Raw genomic sequence first — 17222 nt, forward strand, 5'->3', positions numbered from 1 at the left:
TATGCTGTGATTTCATGACATATATGCTTAGTGTACAGCTCCTAATGCTACAAAAGCTATAGGACCTGCGATGATGTCACCCTGGTCACATGACATTATAGCAGCATACAGAGATAGGGATGGGGAGGAGCTGCTGGATTCAGCCCGAGGAGGCCACGCCCACCTGGACTACATGTAGCCATGCTTAGTTACCAGATAAAACTATAAAGTTGAATATATGGGAATCTCAGGGGCATAATTTTTAGCTACAAGCAGGGTGTCAGATAGTTATTAGAGCTCTATAGGAACCTGTCACTAGCTGTATTTGTGAAAATAGTGGTGACGGGTTCCCTTTAAAGTGAACAACCCTTTTAATGCCCCCACATCGTGTTATAGCCCCTTCCTGTGGCCAACTCCCTTAAGGACTCATATAATACCCCCTCTTTAATTTTATTCACCCTTTCATTTTGTCCTCCACTTCTATTTATCTCCCCATAGTTATAATGCCTGAGCTTTCTGCACTCCTCCCCCTCCTCTCTTCCCAATGTGGCCTCCTGCCCTCCATCCTCCTCTTACTGTGGTCTCATGTCCTCCCTCCTCCTCTTACTGTGTCCAGTCCTCCATCCTCCTCTTACTGTGGTCTCATGTTCTCCCTCCTCCTCTTATTGTGTCCCCTGCCCTCCATCCTCCTCTTACTCTGGTCTCATGTCCTCCCTCCTCCTCTTACTGTGGTCTCATGTCCTCCCTCCTCCTCTTACTGTGGTCTCATGTCCTCCATCCTCCTCTTACTGTGGTCTCATGTCCTCCAACCTCCTCTTACTCTGGTCTCATGTCCTCCCTCCTCCTCTTACTGTGTTCCCTGTCCTCTATCCTCCTCTTACTGTGGTCCCTGTTCTCCACATGCATAAAGCAAAAAAAAAAAACCTTCCTCGTTCCCTTGCAGCAGTCCCACTGTAATTCTGGTAATTCTGACAGGGCTCTGAATGTGACTCGGAGGAGGGTGAGGAGCCATCTGAAGGGAGGCACTACCACCTCACATATCCGCTAAAAAGAAGTAGATAGCTGAGGAAGTAGCAGGACGCGCCTCTACAGCTGTAAAGTATGGCACCAGCAGGAGCCGGACAAATCAGGGTAGTCCTGGACAATCTCCCAACTGCCCAGGAGGCAGGACAACGATTGAAACCAGGTCAGTCCCACCAAATCCGGGATGGTTGGGAGCTATGACTTTGAAGCCATTACCCATTGCCTTCAATGATCTTGAAGTTCTGTGACTTTCCATACTGTGTTTTCCACGGGATATGATGTATATATTTTGTGCAGACAGGGGCAAAAGTATGTCTCTGCCTGCCGGTATATGTCTCTGGATACAGATGCATTGTCTACCTCTGAGACACTTTTGACAAATCCACCCCAATGCCATGGCTTCTAGAGAGGAACAGACCTGGTATACCCGACATTTTGCCGGATTGGTGGCCAAACATCCAATCCAGAAATAGACACCTCTAACATCTAGCTATGGCTATGATTGGCCAGGAGTGTCCCTAGTGGCTTCCTCTTTTTTAATAATGTGTCCAATTTAAATTGGCGAATGTGGGGAGAGGGATTTGGACCCAGAGAATGTGCAGAACCACGCCATTACACAGATACAGGGGGTCCTCAATACTAAAGACTCCCTAGATATGATGTGCACTTCAGTAACCCCCATACACATCCATCTGATTTGTGTGTTGATTGTTAATAAAGTTATTGTACTAAACGGAAGTACTCATCCCCCGCAGTTCTATTCCGATTGGTCGCAGGCGCGCCTGGATTTCACGTTGATTGGCTGACGAATCACGAGGCCCCGCCTACTACATTGATTGCGAGTTTTCGGGAATAGCATTATAATCTCGCGAGAGCACAGTGTTGTGCACCGTATCCGTGGGCCGGTACAGTCCCGGGATGGAGCTGTACGATGAGCTGCCCGAGCCGCCGCGGGCTCCTGGTGAGCGCTTAGTCCGTGTCCACATGTACATGAGTCAGCGCAGGGAGGGCTGTACATTGTAGTATACAGAGTAGTGCGCAGTCTGATCATGGTGCTCTATACTATCCTGCTGGTCCGGATTTGGGTCAGTGACATGATACAAGTGCAAACCCTGCAGAGCTATACCCCAGTGTATGTGTCAGTGTGGATGTCATGGCTGGATCATGATAACCATGCAGATCACATCTGCCCACAGCATCTGAGGGGTTACTCCATCCTTTATAATAATAATAATCTTTATTTATATAGCGCCATCAAATTACGTAGCGCTTTACAAACCATAGGGGACATATACAACTATATTACATTACAAAGAACAAACAGTCATATAGAACAATAGGAGTGATGGCCCTGCTCACAAGAGCTTACAGACTATGAGGATGAAGGGGTGACACAAGAGGTTGTATAATGGTCCAGCCATTCTTTATAAGGGAACAATATAAAAATAATTTAATAAATAATTTACTAAACAACGATGTTGCTGCTTGAACCAGCCATCAGCCGCCATCTTATTTACAGGGTCCTAGGTGAAAAAGACTGCAGCCAAGCCTGGAGCTTGGTATATATCAGCTGTTTGCCAGATAACAGATAGGATGGATTAATAAAGGGAGAGTTGACATTTCATGCGGTTAGCGAGTGTGATAAGCTTGCCTAAAGAGATGGGTTTTAAGAGCACGTTTGAAGCTTTGGAGAGTGGGTATTAGTCTGAGAGTCTGGGGAAGAGCATTCCAGAGAACTTTATCATGGAAAGTAACAAATCTGGGGGAATGTGGAAGCCTCTCAAAGTTTCCCAGAACTGCCATTCATTTATTACTATTGAATAAATTGGATATCAGACCTGTATCATGCACTGTAATACAATAGGGGATAAGAAATGCATAATAATAACTGCATGTTCTAAACTAAAGAAACTTCAAAAAACTGTTAACATCACACTTTTCCATTTGGAGAGGACAGATGAACTTGATGTCCATCCCTGCATCCAAAAACATTCATTCTGGGAAAAGAAGAATATTCCTGCAGACATTGGCATCTTCACATTCACTTTTATTTTTTTAAATCGTGCTGTATTCACTGAGGTTTTTTCTCGTTTTTTTAGTGCAATCCAAGGAATGTGGCTCCTGGAATTTTTGTGAATAATAAAAATTGTGTGCTCAAGGTGCACAAACTAATTTTGACGTTTTAAAGGGGGTTTCCCACCAAACAAGATGGGGCCTAACTTGTTGACCAGTGGGGTTTTTTTTAGGGATGAGACCCCCACAGATCATGAGAATGGGGGGGGTCAGAGGTACCACCATCGGATCCCTTGTTACTCCCACTAGATGACTAGAGCTTGTCAATCTCTCAGCTCCATAGAGATGAATGGAGCAGGACGGACATGCGTGGCCGTCTGCTCCACTCATCTCTGGGAGCAACGAGGGGTCTGACGGAGAAACCTCTGACCCCTTGTTCTCATGATCTGTTGAGGTCTCATCACTGAGACCCCTACCGGTCAAATAGCTAACTTGTTTTGTGAGAAAACCCTTTTAAGGGTGATTTCTCACAGACTCCTGAGTCTTGTGTATCCCACAGACATTGAAAAGTATGACTTGGTCTACATGCACATAAATGTTGTTTTTGTCCAAAATGTTTCAATTTTTTTTTTAATTGATGGCACTCTGATGCATTCATTTCAATGGACTCATGCACATGAACGTGCATTTAATGGATCCATGTGGAGGCTGTAGAAAAATAAAGATTGTCTCCATTTACAGATCAGTGTATAGGTAAAACAATCGTGTGGCCTTTCTAGAATTCAGGACAAGCTGGTCACCTCCAAAACACATGACCCTTAGGTCATGTGTTATGATATACTGACTGTCCACTGGGGACATACTCACTGATGACAGACAGACCACAAAATGGAGCCCAGATCTGTTGCTTGCTGTATCCTGCAAAAAAAAAAAAAAAAATACCTACAGATACCTCGAAAAATCGAGTTATTGCTGGACTGAGCTCATACAGCAAAATATATGAGAAAAGTTTTGTTGGAAGTAAGGCATATTTGCCATCATCTGCCTCCAGTTCTAGGGGCATCCAGCATAACTTTGGCTGTATAGATGTGTAACTGCACCAGCATCCAGTGCATGATGTGTGTGATTTCATTTCTCTTCTTGTATATCTCAATGATGTGTTAGTACTTCCCTACATCCCTGTATAACACTAAGTCACCTTCTGTGTTCTTCTTATTAACAAGGTTCAGAACTAACAGAACCAATGTTCTTGCAGCCCAAGCAAAATCTTCACCTGACCACCAACCTCCAAATGGTAACTCTAGTGGGAAACGAAGAGCAGAAGCGAGTGACTTGGACAGCTGTGAGGGCGCGCACCAGGAAAAGAAAGTTTGTAAAGGTTTTCACACAACATAACAATGCACATGGACTGTGTGTGTCTGCAAGCTGTGTATCTATAGATTCTAATGCAGGATGTTATAAGGGAGGAGCAGAGCCGATAGGATATAATGTACAATCTGCTGACGCCATGTTATAGAGAAGGAAGAAGTGAGCGGATGGAACACTATGTACAATCTGCAGGCAGCATGTTATAGAGCAGGAAGAATGGATCAGATTGTACAAAGTGTCCAATCTACAGGGAACATGTTATAGAGCACGAGGAGCTGAGCACATTGTACTTAGTGTCCTATCTGAATGCAGCATGTTATAGAGCAGGAGGAGCTAAGCTAATTCTACATAATGTCCTGTCAGCTGGCAGCATATTATAGAGCAGGAAGAGCTGAGCAGATGGTATGTAGCGTCTTGTCAGCAGGCAGAGCTCAATGAGAAATAAGTATGAGGGTTGGTTTGGAAGTATTTTAGTGGTCTGATCATAGGAGGGACACTTTGGGCAGGGCATTAATGATGTTAATACTTAATAATATTATAATATTTTCAAATTAAGGAAATTCTGAATTTACAGTATGTGGGGCAGTGATGGCGAACCTCTTAGAGACCGAGTGCCCAAACTTCCACCAAAATCCACTTTTTTAGCGTGAAGTGCCAACATGGAATTTTATACAGTAACTTATTGCTCCCTGTTCTTCCACATCTTTCAATCGTATCGGCCCCCTGAGGCCACCAGTACAGTTGACAAGAGGAGGGAAAATTCAAACTATCATTGTAGCTTCTCTCTACACAGGAAGAATGGTGGGTCCAGCAGGAGGACCTCCAAAGATATTGCAGTTCTGTCAACACCTTCTCACTTTCCCTGCAGTTCCAAACAGCCAATAAAGTGTCGCTTTAAAATAGCGCTGAGAGCAGCATCTCTTAAGTTGTCTGGGACTGTAGGAAGATTCAGTGTTTAGTGAACTCTGATGGTCTGAGTGCCTGCAGAAAGGGCTCTGAGTGCCACCTCTGGCACCCGTGCCATAGGTTCGCCTCCACTGATATAGGGGGTAGGATCCATTTATATATGTTATATCTGTTCTTTTTATACATGTTATATAGGTTTATATTGAATGCATTAAAAGTACTAATTGAGATCATGCATTATAGCAGTGGATATGGTCACAGCCTGAAATAATGTTCCTATTGTACATCTGAGCCCCACACCTTTTTTGGTAGAAGAAATAGCATCAAGTAACAATAAGGCAAACCTGGGTGAGCATACAGCTGAGCTCTGGAGAGGAGGAGGGATGAGCGCTGATCACCCCTCCCCTCTCCATAGAAATACATAGCGCCCGGCTATACACAGGAAAAGAGAGAGCATTCTCAATCTTTTTCCTGTGCGCAGTACGGCACCGTGAGACGTGTGTGGGCACCATAGCCTTCTATGGGGGCTTATATTGAGCCGCAAACTTGACAGATCTATGATACAACGGCTGTGAAAGCAGCATAAGTGTGTAATAGAACCTCTAAATACTTATGTGATGGCACTGATATCCAAAAAAATGGATAAGGTGCAATGTTTCAGCTCATCCATAGAGTCTTTATCAAGTATGCTTGATAATGGCTTTATGGATGAGCTGAAACGTTGCACCTTAATTTGCCATGGGTGAATAAAGATCACCTTTATACTTACTGGAGTGCTGTCTCATTGCATTTTTTTGGATATCTGACCTTACAAACCGGTGGATCGGGTTTGTTGGAGGCGTGCACCCACCATTGGACTTGATCCATTACACTCACTGTGCTGCTCCACAATTGGACTGTGATGGGACTGATATACTGCAGGCATCAAGCCTACTATCACCTATGAATTGGTCTATTACAGCATCCACAATCCAAAATTTAGGGAATATCATTCTGGTTCTTAATAAAAGGAAAGTTTTAATTTACATTTTACATTGTTTTCCCCAATCTGTGCACATCCCTATCACATATATTAAAAAAGCGTGTGAATAAAATATACTTGTGTGGTTGTAATTACCCCCTAACCACAGGATATTGGATAACAGTCTGATAGGTGGGGTCCGACTTGGGGGAATTTCACTAATCTTGATAATGTGGGTCCTATTTTCAGTAATTATATGAAGCATTTGACCTGGATTGTTGGAAATTGCATAGCACAGCTCGGCTATCTCCGCCACTCCCATGTGCTAATTTCATGGGACATCCCATTCAGCTTGACTACTACACAATTGTATCATTATTTGCTAGACCCCTTTCTATTCAGTTGAGCTCATTGGGCACAATTATTCAGCAGTTCTGTTATTTTTCTGTTACTTTTTGTTCCTTCAATGGAAGCGAAGAATTTAAAGGAAACCTACCACTTGTAGTGGCAGGTTTCTGATGGAAATACCGAGCACTAGCTCAGGGTGAGCTGGTGCCGGAGCTTATTTTCGTTAGTGTTTTAAACCGCGGTATCGCGGTTTAAAACACTTTTTAAACTTTATAGCCGGCGCAGGCAGGTACACGCTCGGCGCTTACCGTGCGCGCGGCTACATAGGAAGTGAATGAGAGCCGCGCGCATGGTAAGCGCCGAGCGCGTACCTGCCTGCGCCGGCTATAAAGTTTAAAAAGTGTTTTAAACCGCGATACCGCGGTTTAAAACACTAACGAAAATAAGCTCCGGCACCAGCTCACCCTGAGCTGGTGCCCGGTATTTCCATCAGAAACCTGCCACTACAAGTGGTAGGTTTCCTTTAAGGTATTATTCAGGCAGCTGCCACAAGGGGGCAGAAGAAGCCTTACTCATGTACTATTTGAACCTATTAAGTGTTTGAGCATTGCATTTACACCAATGTCTGAACCTACAGAATATTCTTATAATAATGTAACGTCGTAACATAGAATGAATTAATTCTATGCTTTGTTTTTATGAATGAAGCCAAGGAAGTGCCACAGGATAGCAAACAATAAAGTGACCAGGAAATGCAAGGAAGTTAGACCTGCCTATTCCAACATCAAGGAGATCAGATCCGGAGCACTATACATTGTACAATGTTCCGGAGTGTGAATGCTCCATTCTCATTGTAGGTGTCCCATAGTGGGTGTGGGTACCGTCTTCTCTCCCACCACTTCATTACATTAGCTAGAATAGACTCTCAGAGCATTGTGCTCTCTTGATGAAAAAATAATTTTCAGTTCCGACTGTACTTATCTGCAACTAACTTATTTTTATATATCTAGGATTCTTCTCTCTAAGAGCTCACGTAGCAGAAAGGAGAGGAGAAAGGGAAGAGTTACAGGATGCTCACACTATTTGTGATCTAAGCGAGGAGTGCCAACCTATGCTGAACAACATGTAAGTATCAGGGTGAATGACATATCATCTTAACATCAAATGAATATTCATGTTCCAAAGGATAGAGGTCCCAGTATCAACGGTGGGCCTGACTCTCCTGATGATGATTTAAAGGGGTTTTCCCATTTCAGCAAATAAATGTTACCATTTGTGTAATGAAAAGTTATACAATTTTGGGATATGCTTTGTATATCAATTTCTCAAGGTTTTCTAGATCTCTGCTTGCTTTCAGTCTATTGAAAGCTTCATTGTTTATTTCCATTGGATAGAAATCTGACCTCCTATCTGTCTGGGTAAGGCTTAAGGATAGCACCCTATTCCTTTGTTTTTTGATTGTCCTTCTGTTTTGTTTTTAATTTTTTTTTTTCATACTAATGAGCCGTGCACCTGTGTGACCACGGTCAGATTTCTGTCCACTGGAACGAGACATAGAAGCTTTCTATAGAAGAACAGCAAGCTGAGATCTAGAAGACAGCGAGGAATTGATACAGAAAGTGTACTGGAATTTTTCATCTTACAAACAATAACATTTAATTTTCCAAAAAGGGAATACCCCTCTAAGGGATAGCAGCAATCGAACTCACCTCTGCTGTACTTTTAGCAGTGGTGGTTATGTGTATGCAACAAACCTTTAGTCTGCTCTGCCACTACTCATGGTACAACATTTAGCCACAATATTTATAGTGTGTGTGGCAGATAACGAGAATTGGATGCAGACGAAACTTACATTGATGACAAGAGATAGACCAGTGCTTTCAAAAGGCCCCTTTAAGTGTTTAGCATGATTTGTTAATGAGTATATTACAACAAGCATATTACAACAAAGCGGAAAATATGACTACATACGAGTCTTTCCCTTGTGTTACCATTGGGTGTGTTTTTCCGTAGATCCCGCCTTTCTTACTACGCCGTGTTTGATGGTCATGGTGGTTGTCGGGCAGCACGATATGCAGCACAAAATCTGCACCGCAATCTTGTGAAAAAGTTTCCTCGAGGTAAGTACATTCCTTTGTAGTCAATGTTGGCCAGATACTGTGCAGTGCGCACTTTGGGTCTCTTCGCACTGCGTCTGAGCAAGGGCAGGACCTGCTCCTGCCCTATTTTTCGGCGGTGCTGTTGCGGCAGTGCACATGTAGCCTTAAGTTATATCACTAAGTAATGGAAGAAGAGTTGTGCTGAGTCTCTGCTTGTCTATTGTTACAGGAGAAGGAGGCAGTGTGGACAAGGCAATAAAGAAGAGTCTGCTTGATGCTTTCAAGCAAACCGATGAAGAGTTTCTGAAGCAGGCGGCCAGCCAGTGGGTGTCATACTCAACTCTGCAATAGCGTCATTCATTCTCAGATTATTACCATTTCTATCTGTTTTATTCTGCAGGAAGCCAGCATGGAAAGATGGCACAACAGCTTTATGTGTACTGGTTGCAGATAACGTCCTCTATATTGCAAATCTCGGAGACAGCAGGGTGAGCACTGAACATCCTTCACCTAACACTACTAATGCAGCCTGCAGTGGAAATAGACATATACTTAGAAGTTACTAAACTATATTCAGTATTGAGACATTTCAGCGGGCATGTCATTTGGATAGGTTTTCTTTAATCTATATTCTAGCAGTATAGATAAATATGGGCCCCGCTACTGCCTGTTTCTTTATGCTTGCACGCCTATGTCTGTCTTGGCATAAATGTTGGACTCTGATATTTTATTCCATGCCAGATCTCCATTCCAATGCTCTGTGCTGTTTTCTTGAGCTAGGCTTTGCTCTGCAGGATGAACGAAGAAACCCAAAAACCCACAGTTTTGAGCTTGAGTAAAGAACACAGTCCCACCCAATATGAAGAGAGGATGAGGATCCAGAGAGCGGGAGGAAATGTGAGGTGAGCATCCTAACTGTTTTGGATTGGTGTGTTCCAAAATACAGCAAATCCTGTTATTGATCTGTATTATCCTATATGATCACAAATGGCATGAGGAGTTCTGTGAGAAGCTGGCACCAGCTACTTGGCATGTCCTTTAGTTCTTGTGTCAACAATTATTTCATCACGTTCTGCCTTCAGGGTGGAGGAGCCCCTAGCTTTCGGGTGTGTACAGTTTTCTGCAGAATCAGCAAATTCTGTGAAATGCCAGGCAGTTATCTGTGTAAGCCACACTGCAGACTCTCCTCTGCCCGCGGGTTAAATTTGCTGAAAAAGTTTCACCAAGATATGGAGTGCGAGATGCCTCCCAGCTGAAAATCTCTTACAAAAGACTCCTGGTGAAAGATATGTAGTCTAAGCGCTTAGCGGGAGGGTTTTCTTTTTTACTTTCCTGCTATTAACCAGATGTGTATTTGGCTGCACAAGAAACATGTCTGTAAAACCACACAAATCACTACTGCACTTTTATATACAAAGTATTTCCACAACATTTTGGAGATCACATTTGTGATTTCGTCATCAATTAAACTTTAAAATGAATTTCAAAGATGTTTCATGGGGTTGAGATTGGGGCTCAGTGCAGATCACTAATCTCATCAAACTACTTCTTTATGGACCTCTGTTTCTGGTGAGGGCATAGTCTGTGTCCAGAAAGTTGGGAGCATAAAGTAGCCTAAAAATAAAGGTTGTCCCCGACTTAAAGGACATGTACCAACAGGATGAAGGACTGTATGCAAATGAGCCTGAGGGGCTCCAGGCATTAACACCTATGGAGCCTGGAGCTCCTAAGGCTCTTTTGCATGCAGTCCTTCATCCTGGTGGTGATGCCCTTAAGGATACCTGACTTCTGGTGAAGTCTCTGGATGTTACTTTGGTCCCAGGCTGCAATGATCAGCTGTAAGATGTCTAATTGAGCTTTATTGATAATCCTTGTTCCCATGAAAGCACAACATTTTGAAAATCCAATTGTCACTGGGACAAATAAACATTTCCCCTGGAGTTACAAATTTAAAGTATTCCTGTTCCGACTTGCATACAAATTCAACTTGAGTACAAACCCAAAGAAACTATTTTGTACATAACCCGAAGAGACTGCCCGTAAACTATTTGATCCAGTGGAAATCAATTTATACATAAAGGAAGCCTGTAAAACTATAGATTTTGTACCACTGTTCCACAACCGCTCAGTTATTGAAGCCACCAGTCCCAGCAGGACTCACAGGGTCTCTCCCAATATCACAAGGAATGCTAGAGGAGGCTTCACAGATAACTACTGATTGACTGGTCAATAATCTGGTAATAATCTTAATTCTTAATAACCACAATATTTATTTTGTCTTGACAGAGATGGGCGAGTCCTCGGGGTGTTGGAAGTATCACGTTCTCTAGGTGATGGACAGTACAAACGTTGGGGTGTTATTAATGTCCCAGATGTGAAAAGGTGTCCACTAACTGATCATGACAGGTACGTAAGGTTCTTATGAAGATGTACCTTGGATTTCATCATTGCCTTGAATTTACTGTTAGACATTTATGTATCTGTAATCTTGTCAAGAGGTGTGCATAATACTCATGATTATCCCACAGTATATTTGTTTTTCTTTTTTTTTTCTAGGTTTGTTTTATTAGCATGTGATGGCCTTTTTAAAGCCTTCTCAGCAGAAGAAGCCATCAATTTTATCCTTAGCCATGTGCAAGTAAGTTTTTATATAGCTCAAAATGGCATTATGAAAAAGAAAAGGATATTAACCCCCTACCCGCACATGGACGTAATAATACGTCCCTGCGGGAAGATACTTTTCCAAACTGGGACGTGCTATTACGTCCAGCTTCTGGCACCAGCTCATGAGCAGAGCCAGCACCAGTAGCCGTGGGTGTCAGCTGTATGCTTACAGCTGACACTGCATTCTAACACACAATCGGAGCTGGCTCAGATTGCGAGTGTTAACCCCTTACACTCGATGTAAGGGTTTTACTCTTAAGGATTGAACTCCCGGTGCCACTTACCAGGGGATCCAAGCCTCTTCAGGGCAGCCCCAAGGTCTGCCAAGTGCCCTGAGACTGCCCAACGCCAGCCAGCATCAGTCAGACCCGTATGGTCAGAGCATGCCAGACAGTTTACACTGCTCTACAATGCATTTAGTATTGTAGAGCAGTGTATTGGACTTGAACCAGCAATCAGAGCATCACTTGTTCAAGTTCAATTTTGGACACGGTAAAAAAAAAAAATTAAAAAATATATATATATATGCCCCCTCAAATGTCACTTTCCCTTACAAACACTTAATAAAGTATAAAAAAACATTGCCACATCTGTAATAATCTGTATAATAAAAAAATCTTTGGACCCACAAGGTGATCGCTGTATAAATAAAACCCCAAAAAAGTTCCGGAAAAATTTATTCCTGCAAAACTATGCTCTAAAAGTCTTTAAAAAGCTCCAAAGTAAGACCGCTAAAAAGTACAACTCTTCTCGCAAAAAAATAACCACTTAACCTTGTTTTTCAGCTGAAAAATAAAACTTATGCCTCTGAAAAGATGGTGATACAAAAATTAGATTTTCTCTAATTAGAAAAAAAAAGCCAAATAATGAGGGTTCTCTGTAATCGTGGTGACTGATAGAATACCATTTTAATGGTGAACAGCCCCAAAAAAGCAAAAACTCTTAGCAAAAATTAAGCATTTTAATTTCCTCCGCCAACAAAGGGTTAATAAAATCTTATCAATTATCTATTTAAAAAAAAAAAAATTATAGCCTGTACATTTTGTACATAAGTTGATCGGTGTAGTTTCCATAATGGGGTAATTTTGAGTCTAGCTATTATTTAGGCCTCTCACAGTCTATTGCTAGTTGAGGAGGTCCATCTAAATACAGGCGGTCCCCTACTTAAGAACACTCGACATACGACCCATAGTTACAAACGGACCTCTGGATATTGGTAATTTATTGTACTTTAGGCTACAATGATCAGCTGTAACAGTTATCACAGGCGCCTGTAATAAAGCTTTAGTGTTAATATTGATTCTTATGACAACCCAACATTTTTAAAATCCAATTGTCACAGAGACCAAAAAAGTTCTGGCTGGGATTACAATGATAAAATATACAGTTCCGACTTACATACAAACTCAACTTAAGAACAAACCTACAGTCCCTCTCTTGTATGTAACCCGGGGACTGCCTATACAAGTTTTGGCAATTTCTTTATTTATTTATTTTTTTATGTGAAAATGGCGCCCAAATTATAAGCTTCATTCTAGTAAAATATGTGGAATCTTAAAAAACCATGGCAGTATCAAGCAGACACTTGGGAAATGTAAGTTCTGAACGAATTTGGGTGCTATGCTTCAAAAGTAGAGAATTTATAACTTTTAAAAGAAGAATTTTTTGAAATTTCTGCCAAATTTCCGTACTCAACACAAACTATGTAATCAAAGTTTTTAAAATAACCACTTATAGCACTGGTGGAACCTATGGTACGGGTGCCAGAGGTGGCACTCAAAGCCCTTTTTGTGGGCACTCAGGGCATTGTCCAAGGACAGAGTTCACCAAACACTGAATCTTCCTGCAGTCCCAGGCAACTTAAGAGATTCTGTTTTAAAGCAACACTTTATTAGCTGTTTGGAGCTGCAGGGAAAGTAAGAAGGTGTTGACAGAAGTGCATTCAGTGGAGGTCCCCCTTCTAGAACCTGTACAGAGAGACCCTGGAGAGAGGCTACAATGAGAGTCTGAATTTACCCTCCTTTTGTCAACTGTATTGGTAACCTCAGGTGGCCGATACAATTGAAAGATGTGGAAGAACAGGTAGCAATAAGTTACTGTATAAAATGCCATGTTGGCTCTTCAAGGTAAATAAGTGGGTTTTGGTCTGTAAAAGGTTCGCCCTCACTGACTTATAGTGACACAAGGCAAATTTGAAAAATGGGGCCGCATCCCAGTCCTGAAGGTGTTAAAGAAATATTCCAATGTAAAAATCCAATGCCTAGTGCTGGACTGAATGAGACTACGTGGAGTAAGACTATATTCCTGCTTGTATAGTAGTGGCAGTACTGACAATTGTGCTATGCTTGGTTGCAGACCATGCCCATTTACTTGTCTGGTTGCTTTGGAACCTGATTGAATACTTTAATCTCATTGCCTCCCACAGGATGAAACCTCTAAACCAGAAGACATGGATGCCCGATACGAAGCCGCCTGCCACCGTCTTGCTAATGAAGCTGTGCGACGAGGCGCCGCCGACAATGTCACTGTGCTCGTAGTACAAATACAGCAGTGATGTTGTGAGGGGGGAGGATGGGGCTATTACAAAAATAGGACCTCTCACCACTACTGACATGTCTGTTGTAGGAAATACTTGTATGTCCTGTGACATAAAAGGGTTAAGTTGTGGCTGTTCCTCTATTATTTCTAGGATACATAATGTATAATCATACAGTGGGATACATCATCCTGTACTCTTCCACCGCCCACCCCCCTCCCTCCAAAAAAAAAAGTTCTTATATGGACAGTATATTGCATCTGTTTCCTAATGGGCTCCAATGGCCTCTACTCAGGGGAGATGTGTCACTCAGCAGGAGGCAGCAGGATAGATAAATGTAACTTCCTCATAATAATAATTCCTTTATTTATATAGAGCACACAGATTATGCAGTGCTGCACAAAGCATGACAAAGCAGTCCCTGCCCCCAAACTAATGTAATCTAATCAACCTACCAGTATGTTTTGGAGTGTGGGAGGAAACCGGAGAACCTGGAGGAAACCCCTGCAAACACGGAGAGAACATACATATTATGCTCCATGTATACATCGGGGTGTTTCCTGATTTGTACGCTGAGGGTATGAAAAGAATACCATGTGACTCTAGCCTCGCAGAAGCAAGTATTTTCTAAAGCAGACGTGAAGTAGCAGTGCTGGGTTATTCATGTGTGATGGTAGAGATGTAGCGGGGAGCTATATCACTATATAAGTGCACATTATTGTACATAGACGCTGTCCTGTACCCTGGTGCACATATGGAAAGTGAACATGTCTCTTCAATTCAATGACATTTTACCTTCCTGGGGATTGGAAATGCAGTGGCCAAGCACCTGGTCCTGAACATGTGGACCCTGGCACAGGACCTCCTGTCCTTCATCTTGGATTGTAAATAAACCTCTCAAGTTTTTGTCTGTCAAACTCTTGATCCCACACCGTGCCATTATTAAGTGTTCACTCTGGATTTTTGTTAAGGCAATGATAAGCTATTTCAGTTAGGAAGCCTTTGAGGTATGTGATACAGAGGAACCTCTTCACTTTGTGTTATTGTTCATTTTATGCTCCTGTACATTTCAGTAAATTGTTTGACGTTTGGTGGACTTGGTTCTGTGTTTTTGTTTTTAGAATGGAACATGAATTCTTTGTAGCAGTCACTTCTAGCCTTAAAGACTAGAAGTGGTTGTTATCTAGCAGGAGGTTGTTATGGCGGACTCTATGTACGTGTTCAAGAGAGGCCTGGATGCCTTTCTGGAGAGAAAATATCACGGGTTATGAGGATAAAACATTTATTTAATTCTTAAAAGTTGGCCTTGATGGACTTGCGTCTTTTTTCAGCCTTATATACTACAATATGATACAGGTCTCATATTGAGAAAAAATTTTTTTTTGCATAAATTGGGTACAAATGAGTTCAAGAAATGTTGTATCTTATCGTAGCAAAGTGCTTGCATCCCCCCCGCCCCAACTTACTGATAAAGTTTTTCTGAGAGAACGTAAGTTATCACTTATACTAGTAAGACAGATATACGCTCATTGAAGTTGGATTACATAGAAGCTCTATGCATTGGGGAGGGGGAGAGTGAGTCACAGCAGCTAGGTTTACTTCTACAGGCGCAAAGAGGGAATTAGAAATACAGGCATGAATGAGGTATTAGAGCATTAAAACTGCTAGACAAATAGTACGTATTAAAATGTGTATGGGCAGGTGTATGAACACCCTGTTCTGATGCATTTACTATAGTCTCCATTCGGTATTATATCTGAAATTGCCACTATGTCTAACCTAGGAGAGATTTCATTCTGGCTGCAGAATACACCTTCAGATACACTTGGAGGCTACAGCCTCTTAGTATCTGAAGTGCAGTATGAAGGCAGTGAGAAGTTCAAATATAGCAGTCTTAATACATCTCTCCCCCCCCCCCCCCAGTATCAACACAATGTTACTCCTCATGTACATGCACTGGAACTACAGATTCTGCAAATTATGTCAAAAGGTGAGTTACAGTTTAAAGGAAAGCTACCATTTGTTTTCATGCATTGTGAACCAAACATACCTTGAGAATGCTGTAGCTACACTGATGCAGAAACATATCTTGTTTAACCCCTGATCCAAGTGGTTTTGCTCAACAAACAATTATAAAATTCAGGGCCTTGGGAAAGCTGGGTGCAGACTGGCTTCAGTAAACACATTACGGGGCTTCCTGAACTATCAAGACAGGAGTAATCAACCTGAGCTGGATGACTTATACACTGTATAGCTGTGGTTTGGGGTAGTGATTGATTAATTGTTCTTGCCAGGGATAACTCAGTGATTTATAACATTCTCTGAAGCAGTGCATAATAAGAGTAAGAGGAGAAGCGCCTGAGCAGCCACAGGAGCACCAGAGCCTCATTATCACAATTTAATAACTGCATTTTCAGCAAAACCACTCAGCTCAGGGATTAAACAAGATATGTTTCTGCATCAGTGTAGCTACAGCATTCTAAAGGTTTGTTTGGTTCATAATGCATGAAAGCAAATGGTAGATTTCCTTTAAATGGAGAACTGGCGAATAGAGGTCAGAGGAAGGCTGGTTACACATGAGTACGTTCAATCAAACTCGCTGCTTCGAATATCCGGCCCAAACGTTGAGCAGCGAGGATTTGTTCAGCGGAGTTCAGTTCCGGTTACTCGGTTCAGGGCGGATATATTCTACCCAGCATACGCAGTGAGTATGACTAATCAATCACTCTTGTGTATAACCAGTTTGTTGAAGATGTTGCAACTTCATTTATGTGATGTTCCACCATTATAAATAATAATGGATGTATCGTATGTTGAATGAGACATTGAGATACTATTGGGCTATTTACTATCAGCCTACAACAGTTATAGGGAAAAAGTGACAAAGTCAGCAAAGGTGATTTCACCTTTTTTGATTTAGTTTAGATTTTGCTTATTAAAGAACACTTGGACATAAACTCACCGAAATCTTTCTTATCTACAATTAAAAAACTGCCGTTTAGTGATCTCATTGCTCTTGGCCAATTATCTGAATATTGTATATCATTTGCTGTAGTTGTTATTAGGATCTGAAGGTAGAACCTCACAGTGGGTACTGCTACATATATAACTACCTATATACTGTTACATATGTAATTTCCTATATACTGTTGCAATAGGCAAAAAGTAGGGAAGCCGCACTCTGTGTCAAATAGGTGTTTATTTCACCAGTGGAGATTACAACGTTTCAGCTATCTAAATGTAGCCATTTTCAAGTAATAGCATCAGTGTTACAAGGCGGGTTTATATCCCCCGCAGGATGTGACATCATCAGTGAGCATACATA

At 41.9% G+C, this 17222-nt stretch overlaps 1 protein-coding gene across 2 annotated transcripts; it reads left to right on the top strand.

Moving 5' to 3' along the window:
- The first annotated feature begins 1835 nt into the window (after window positions 1-1835).
- Window positions 1836-14028, top strand: ILKAP (ILK associated serine/threonine phosphatase). Of its 2 annotated transcripts, XM_072143252.1 has the most exons (10): window positions 1836-1963; window positions 4271-4393; window positions 7609-7723; window positions 8612-8718; window positions 8927-9020; window positions 9098-9185; window positions 9478-9599; window positions 10984-11103; window positions 11254-11335; window positions 13787-14028. In XM_072143252.1, the coding sequence occupies exons 1-10, from the start codon at window positions 1921-1923 to the stop codon at window positions 13913-13915; spliced, it is 1023 nt and encodes a 340-aa protein (XP_071999353.1). In that variant the 5' UTR covers window positions 1836-1920; the 3' UTR covers window positions 13916-14028. The 2 variants fall into 2 exon arrangements, with proteins under 2 accessions (XP_071999353.1, XP_071999354.1); XM_072143253.1 differs by lacking the exon at window positions 11254-11335.
- The last annotated feature ends 3194 nt before the right edge of the window (window positions 14029-17222 follow it).

This window comes from Engystomops pustulosus, chromosome 3, assembly GCF_040894005.1.
Source record: "Engystomops pustulosus chromosome 3, aEngPut4.maternal, whole genome shotgun sequence".
NCBI classification, from domain to species: Eukaryota; Metazoa; Chordata; class Amphibia; order Anura; family Leptodactylidae; genus Engystomops; species Engystomops pustulosus.